Source organism: Loxodonta africana, chromosome 20, assembly GCF_030014295.1.
Source record: "Loxodonta africana isolate mLoxAfr1 chromosome 20, mLoxAfr1.hap2, whole genome shotgun sequence".
NCBI lineage: Eukaryota > Metazoa > Chordata > Mammalia > Proboscidea > Elephantidae > Loxodonta > Loxodonta africana.
The window spans coordinates 52,806,997-52,815,634 of NC_087361.1; the positions used below are offsets into that span (position 1 = coordinate 52,806,997).

General features: G+C 38.2%; 1 protein-coding gene across 1 annotated transcript; it reads right to left on the reverse strand.

Annotated features, from left to right (window-relative positions):
- Positions 1-485: 485 nt before the first annotated feature.
- Positions 486-8,231, reverse strand: CLDN17 (claudin 17). Its single transcript, XM_003410314.3, has 2 exons — positions 7,590-8,231; positions 486-512 (listed from the first exon to the last, which is right to left on the reverse strand). The coding sequence occupies exons 1-2, from the start codon at positions 8,229-8,231 to the stop codon at positions 486-488; spliced, it is 669 nt and encodes a 222-aa protein (XP_003410362.1).
- Between the last annotated feature and the right edge of the window lie 407 nt (positions 8,232-8,638).

The window sequence follows — 8,638 nt, forward strand, 5'->3', positions numbered from 1 at the left end:
GGGCAGAGTAGAACTGCCCCATTCGGTTCCCAAGATTTCTTCAGGGGAGCAAACTGCCATGTGTATCTCCCTCAGAGTGGCTGGTTTGTTTGAACTACTGACCTTTCATTCAGCAGCTGCGCTCTTAACCACTGCACCACCCAGACTTCTTCCAAGAGGTCTTAGGTGACCATATATAATCCAAACTGAGATTTTTGAGAGAAGAAGAAGGTGCTAGTAATTATTAGGAGCCCTGGTAGCACAGTGGTTGAGAGCTCAACTACTAAGCAAAAGGTCAACAGTTTGAATCTACCAGCTGCTCCTTGGAAACCCTATGGGGCAATTCTACTCTGTCCTGTGTGGTCACTATGAGTCACAATTGACTTGATGGCAATGGGTTTTTTGTTTTTTGATTTAGTAATTATTACTCCAGGACAATAGGAGTTAGGCAGTTACATAGGGTGTACAGCCATACATGTTTTAGGGATCTACATGAATTATGACACTTACGAAGATGAAGTTGAGGCGAGAAGCTTAGAAAAATGACAAATATTATTTTCGCCTAAGTTTAAGTCCAACAGGATGTACAAGTAAAATGTTTTCTGGATATAGAAAGCAAGAGGATTATAAAGAGCTTAAGACTTGTACTGCCAGGAGATAATAACACTAATTATATATTACATTTACATAATGTTTTATGATTGAAATGCTTTGGTAGGCACGGTCTCATTTTATCTTCACAGTTGCCCTTCCAGACAGAGAAGGCGATTATTATCCTTCTTCTTTGGGGAGGAAGGGCTTTACATGGAAGACAGCATGTTCTTTGTAGACATGTTAATAAGGCAGCAGGGACAGTGAGTGACCCCACTGTGTGTTCTTGGAAAAGTATATAACCTCTTTGAGCACCAATTTTCTAACTTGCAAAAGAAAAATAATGATATACATAAACTTTCATCTAGTGTTAAGCATACAGTGCATGTTAAAAAAAAAAAAAAAAACCATGTTCATTCCTTCTCCACATTTTGTCAGATGATGAACCCAGATCTCCTAGTCCAGTGTTTTTTTTTTTTCACAAAACCATTGGGCATTTACTGACAGAGGAAACAAGAGGAATGAAAAGCATTCAAAGGAGGCCAATACATACTGAATCTGCTTTGGACATGTTATCAGGAGGGACCAGTCCCTGGAGAAGGACATCCTGCTTGGTAAGGCAGAGGGTCTGCAAAAGAGAAGACCCTTAATGAGGTGGACTGATACGATTGGCTACAACAATGGGCTGAAGCATAACAGTGATCGTGAAGATGGTGCAAGAGTGGGCAGTGTTTCATTCTGTTGTATATAGGGTTGCTATGAGTTGGAACCAATCCGATGGCACCTAACAACCGCAAGTGAAGGATTACCAAAGCAGTGTGTTTGTCACCCTAACAGAAAGAGTCCTTGATGATAGTAAGAAAATAATTAAGAAGAAAGGAAAGGTTAAAAAAGCAATGGCAAGATTATTAAACCAAATATCTGGCAGTTTTAATAAGTTTGACTTTTTTTAGAATAGAGGACATTACAGGGGGTGCAAAGTATAATATGAATGGAAGCTCAAAGCTAGGGGTAGACTGGACTAAGGTCAAGTCAATGATGATGGGCTAGAAGAAAAGGAGCACAAGTTACAGGTGAGTGAAGTTGAAAGGCAGTTCCCTGGGGAGGCAGGTTTCAGTCTGGAGAATAACTGATAAAATGTGGTGAGTCAGATCAGATTGAGGCGAGAAGAGTTTAGCTGGAGAAGTTGACCACTCTTGGCCTCAATTCCCTCCTTGATCATTTTCTACCTTACAATTCCGTGATTCTTAAATGCAGTTGTCTATCATCAGCTCTGGGTAGAAGGAGAGGATGGGGAAGTGCTTTAAAAATAGTGGTGTTGCTGGTGGTGTAGTGGTTAAGTGCTACAGCTGCTAACCAAGAGGTTGGCAGTTCAAATCCACCAGGTGCTCCTTGGGAACTCTATGTGGCAGTCCTACTCTGTCCTGTAGGGTCGCTATGGAGTCGGAATCGACTTAACGGCAGTGGGTTTGGTTTGGTTTTTGGTCTCCATCTCTACTAGAATATCCATCACCCATTAAGTGCTACTGCTCTAAGACTTTTTTTATTTATTTTTTTTCATGGTGAAGCTGAATGTTCCATCGTATTTTTCTTTTTTTGTTGTTCTTTTCCCCTGTACCCATTGAAATTCTTATTCTCTTTTCCTCTCTCTCTTTTTTGTTTGTTTGTTTGTTTGTACTGCTTTCTAGCTGCGGCCTCTGTTATCGGTCGTCTTTTATTCTTTTAGTCTTCCTTTATTATATTCTACTTTTTAAAAATTTCATCTCCATCAAATTCATGATCCATGTCCAGAACCAACCTTGTTATGCAGTGTGTGTGTGTGTGTGTGTGTGTGTGTGTGTGGTGAGGAGGGAGTATTTGGTACTTGTTCCCTGATGGAAGCATTCTTTATTCCACAGGCAGCCCAGCCACGATAGTATCTGACACACGTCTCCTGTAGTAGAAGTTTCCAGTTATTTTACTATAGTCATGCCCATTTTAAGATCTACTTCTCACAGAATACTTTATCAGTAGTTCTTATCAGCAAATTCTGAGCTTTACTGAATCACAATCTTATTCAGATTATTCCCTTTGCCCATCTTAAAGGGATTTTCTTTGCTTCACGTTTTGTTTGCAACAATTTCTTAATAAGCATTATTTAACTATTAAATATTCTCTTTGAAAGAATCCTCCTAAAGGGTACCAAAAACAGAACACTTCTCTGGACACACTTAGCAACGGAATTTTTGATTACTTCTAGATAAGATGCTTCATATTATGGTTTGCCTACTATATTTTTTCTTCGTTAATTCATTATTTATTCATCCTCTCAGCAAACATTTGGCACCTTCTACATGACAGGTATTTGAGACCTCCCTCATATATGATCCCTGGCGGTGCAACAGTTAAACGCTCTGCTGCTAACCAAAAGTTTGGGAATTCGAACCCACCCAGTGGCTTCACAGGAGAAAGACTTGGCGATCTGCTCTCATAAAGATCACAGCCTAGAAAACCCTATGGAACAGTTCTACTTTATTAGATAGGGTTGCTGTGAGTTGAAATCAACTTGACAGCACCCAACAACAAATATATATATATATATATATATTCTCCAAGGTATTCACAGACATTAAACCTTCTCCTCACTTATCGACTATCTCATTAACTGATATTTTGCATTTACAAAACAGTAAAAAAAAGCTATCTGACTATTCTGTGCATTAACAATGTATGTCTGGCAGTAATGAATGTCAAGGTATGAGGTGAGAGTAACCCTGGCTGTGGTGGTTAAGGTTATGTGTTGACTTGGCTGGGCCATGATTCTCACTGTTTTGGCACTTACGTAATGATGTAATTTGGCAGTTATGTAATGATGTAGTCAACTTCCATTTTGTGGTCTGGTGTAGTCATCTTCTATTTTTGCATAACAACAATTTTGTGTAACGACCTGGTCTTTGGAACCTAACCATGTTGATAAGTGAGGAGAAGGCATAGTCTAATCTATGAACTCTAGAGTTGCTTTGCAGTATTCTCAAAAATTTCCAATTACCACTCAGTGCAAAATAAAAAATTCAATTCTTGATACCTTAAGTTGTTTACCTTGGATTCTGCTGAAACGCCCTCATTTCAGGATGATTTTCAGTTGTTGTGTCTGTCAGAGTCATCCTATCACGTCTCCAGAGTGACTTGTGTAGCTAAATTCAGGAGCCACCAGACTGCAGCTTGGTTCAAAATTAGCAAAAAGTTGCTTTTTTTTTTTCCCCCCTCAAAATTTTGGGCATGGATATTTGAATCTGCATATGGGAAGCCTAGAAGTGGTGTGTGTTTCTCACCGTGAGAGGATGAAAGGTGGCAATCTAAAGACAAAGTTTGTAAACAGAGAAGGAGAGAATCAAGAACAACAGTGGAGAAATGGAACTGGACCTTACTCAAACTATGTCTGAGCCCACCCTGCTTTTGGATAGATTCATGATACAATAAATGTTGTTGATGTTCAAGGCCATCTCAGTAGTTTTTGCTGTTATGATTGATAATGCAGTTGTTGTGATCACTTGCAACACATCCTACTTGTTCGGAAAGAAAGCTCCTTACATTTTGAAGAATAAAATAAAGCAGTACAAAATATCCTGGAAAAATTCCTTCTAACAAGATAATTAATAACATTGTTGTAAATATCTTCATATCTAAAATGGAGAATGGCATTGAAATAGTTCAAATTGGTTCCTTTTGCTTTTAATATATATGCATCATATGTATATATATAAATCTAAACCAAACCTGTTGCCGTCAGGTTGGTTCTGACTTATAGCCATCCTATAGGACAAAGTAGAACCGCCTCATAGGGTTTCCAAGGAGTGGCTGGTGGATTTGAACTGCCAGCCTTTTGGTTACCAGCCAAGCTCTTAACCACTGTATCACCAGGGCTCCAGGTGTATATATAAATATATATGTATAAAATCTTTAATACCCTCAGTTGTCCACCTTAGATTCTGCTGAGATGCCTCTGTTAGGATGATTTCAGTTGTTGTACCTGTCGAGTCCAAGGGGAAAACTGAAATCATTCTAAATATCCAAATTTGTAAGACTTAATAGAGGAGAAGGAGCCTATTAGTTGAATTAGGAAATATGAAAAGTTTTGACTTTTCCAGCTGGATGGTCCATAGAGATCATCTAGTTTAGGTATGTTATTTTCTGATGATGCATTTTATTTTTTGCTTTCTTAGCAGTGTCCTAGACCCAGTGAGAACTCCTTTTCTAAGACATGTGAGTCACTGGGGGAACAGATGACTTCTGTGTCATTGACAGTTTTCTAACACCGGTTCAGGAAGAAGAACTTCCTGCATGCTGTGTTCCGGTCTACTGTGACATTGGTGTAACCATTCCCACCCTGGCAGGAATTACCCACATCACTCTGAAGTGTTACTTCTAGCTCTTCTTCCTCATTCTACTTTATCTTCGTAATTCTATCTCCTTTTTATTCTGTCTTCAATTTGTCCTGGTAGTTTCCCAATTGTTTTTTGCAACTGTTTAAATTTCCACCAGCTAGAGCTGGTGGGCTGGATTACGAATCAGCAAATCTGAGAGCGTATGTTTCCTTAGAATATACAGGTGCTTCCTGTATATACGATGATTGAAGACTGATCCCCACCACTCCCTACCCCTTGAACCCACCATCCCAAACATTAGTTAGCTCGCTTTAAGCCCCAAGAACTATGTAAGATGTGGGAAAGAACGCAAGAAGTTGAATTTGAGTTAAATTAAAAAAAAAAAAAAACATTCTTTTTCTGCACACCTGGGTTTGTCATATGAGATTTAAATCCATCATGCATCTTGAAATTCACCAAACAATATTAAAATTTCTTTCAGGTGAATAGGAAGAATATTAAAACATTGTAGAGGAGGTAGAAATACTTTTCCAAAACTTAAACAACCAACAAAATAATTCTTATTTCCTCAAATTATGGTCCATATGCAGCAGCTAATATTATCACTAATAATCTTATAATTCTACCCAGTGCTACACCTTTTACTCTGATCCTTTGGCTAGCAAGATAACATGCCTCGTTTAGGCCAAGGTGAATTACCTCTTCTAGTGCGACAAAGAGTAAGACAAATGATTCCATGACAACCTTTACACATATATCTTGCTTGTCTTCATGACTTACTTATTTGCTTGTATAAGGTAAATGAGTCCTTTTCAACACATCCAACATTAGCAACAGAAAATCAAACTACACAGAATTATCACTGTAGGATATATACTAGGAAGCTGATATGAACATTTAATATTTTGAATTAAGTCTCAAAACAAAAACAATCTTAGGAAAAATCAGTCTAAATAATTTATTTTTTGCTATTATTTGTAAATGTACTTATATTTGTAAATGAAAACAAAGTATTTACAATTTTTAATTTACAAAGTACAAATTTTTTTTTTTTAATATTACCAAGTATTTGACTTACTGAAGCCTTGATCACGGCTTGTAAAGTGGAATGAGGGTTTGGCATTAACATCTAATCCTGAGTTATTTCTGTTTCAATGTTTCAGGGTTACTGGATGAACTTTTCAGTATAGAACTTCATTGTCAAATTTACCCCACATTTAATACATCAATATCATTGAAATATGTAGTTCATATTTTATTATAATAAGGCTGAATATGCAATAAATATTTGTTGAACAACCTTTTCATTGTAATTACATATGGTAAATTAAATATACATTTTCCTTAGACAATAAATACACTAGTTGAATAACTAAGAGTGAGTATCTAAACATTGATTTATTCACAAGATATTAGAGATACTTAAAAGCAATCCATAGGCATGGTCTCAACCCACAGACGTTTTCTGGCCACATCAAGTCCCACCCCACTACACACAGACTTTTAACCCTGATGTTGTTATGTATACAGACGAAGTGAAAAACTAAGATAATGATACATACAATTCAGGAAAAACAAATACATTAGCTATGCCTATTTGTTTATTAGAGAGAAAGAGGAAAAAAAAAAAAAGAGAGAGAGATTTATTTTGGCCTGACTAACTGCCTGAATCATTCCTCCGATTCTTCATTTCCCTCCGCATGTCTAGACCCGCCGATGACTGAAGAATAAACATGGGACAGAAACCTTTCCCTTCAACACACAAAGCCTCATTTCTTCATCCTGATCCTGTTTCCTCTTGATGAGAAAAGACCGTTCACAGCCTTCTGTTGATGTGTCTTGTCAACCAAGATATTAATAAATATTTCTATTTGCTTCTAAGTGGAAATCATAACTTATGAAAAAACATATTACTTTTTATTCATAAAGTACTTTTTTTGAAAATATCATTGTAAGCAGGTTTAACAGAATAAATTAAACACTTTAAAACCCATTGTCTTAAATGTTCTAAGAGAAATCAGAAGTCCCATTTCCCTTAAAAAGTATCTAATTTTTAGTGCATTTCGATTTTTTAGAGAAATAACAAATGTTTTCACTGGATGGGCTTTTCCATATTTTACTACATTAAAAATCATTTATTTAATGCCTAGGGTTTTTCAGGCTAAGTGCTAAAAAAGAAGTTAACATTCTACTTGTTAATATGTTCATGTTAGAAATAATTTGGAGGAAAAAAATAACACGTTATATTTTAGAATGTGCTGTATTGCCATGGATTATAAATTGAAATATTTTTTATATTTATTAGCAGATAATATATAATTCTCAAAAGCTGTAGCCAATTTATTTATTTGTTTAGTTTTTTCAGGTAGGCTTAATTTTAGACCGAGCAAATTGGAATGGAGTTTATTCGAGTCCAACAATAGTACATGCATTTAATACACTCAAAGTCACAATGTCCAAGGTAAGTCATTTCTAATAACTCAGGTGATAAACCACAGTCCAAAATCTGAGTTTAAACCCACTCATAGAGCAAGTTCTCCTTCTGCCTGATGTACGTACAGAGCCTGGTAGGACTTTATAAACACACATTAGCCATAACCTATAGTTGGAGCTGAAGGCAGGTGTTAGACATAACTGGCGGAGGGCTTACTAGGCGCTGTTGTTTCTGGGCTTATCTGGGTGTGGCACAGCATTTCCAGGGGCTGGATATCTGAACGTTTGCTTCTTTCTGTTGCAACACCAGTACCCGCAGAGCAGACCCCCGCCAATGAAGAGGACAGCCACACTCGCCCAGCCTAGGAAAAGTGCCGCTCCCAGCTCTCGTTTTTGACCCACGTGGATGGCTGGGTTGTAGAAATCCCGGATGATGATATTGGCTGTCCAGCACACCGGAATCAGAATGAAGATGCCTGTCAGGATGAAGAGAGCTCCAGACGTGCCCAGGAGGTACACTTTGACCCTCTTATTAGACCCCGTGCACTGGATCTGCTTCATGCCACAGATGCCAATCAGTAGGGAAATCAAGGAGAGAGCAGCTGCCACACACATGAGTGCTCGGGCTGCTTCCAGGGCAGGTGGGAGCTCCAACATAGAACTATAGAACTTGCACTGCAGCCTGACCGTGGCTTGTCGGACGCAGGCCATCCAGAGTCCTTCCCAGATCCTTTCAAAGACAATAATGTTGCTTCCAATAAAAGCTGATACTCTCCATTGAGGCAGGAGTGTTGTGGCAAGAGTCCCAAGCATGCCAAAGAACCCAAGAACCAGCCCAGCAATTTGCAGGGGATAAAATGCCATGTCCTTTTCCTTGAAGACTGGTCCAATCTAGAACGGCAGAAAATGCTCACGATGCAGAATGCAGAAGGCTCTCAGGGTCTACAGCAATCTCTGAGGATCTTCTCCTCTGTTATTGCCCATAGCGTTTCAGTCCAAATCAACAGCAGTGACTGCACTTAGCCTCACTAGAAGTACCTGTTGTAAATGCATGCTGCCTTGGTGCACACACGTTCATTTCTGTATGGATTATTTACTAGTCATACATAATTGCTTCCCAGCCAATAAGAAGTAACCAGAGGTGTGTCAAGAAATACTACAGTCAACGTCAGTATCCATATCATGAATGTCTTAGTAATATTATAATTGTCAAAGCTTCCACTGTGGATTACTAATTACAGAGCTGAAACTTCCTGCCTAAAAAATCACTC

Bases quoted from the DNA above. Each gene is read 5' to 3' on its own strand.
- CLDN17 (XM_003410314.3), bottom strand. From the start codon at position 8,231: ATGGCATTTTATCCCCTGCAAATTGCTGGGCTGGTTCTTGGGTTCTTT. The intron at 513-7,589 runs GCCTAGTAAGCC...CATTTTTCTAAG, and splicing joins ATAAGCCCAGAAACAACAGC to CTTCTCGCCTCAACTTCATC.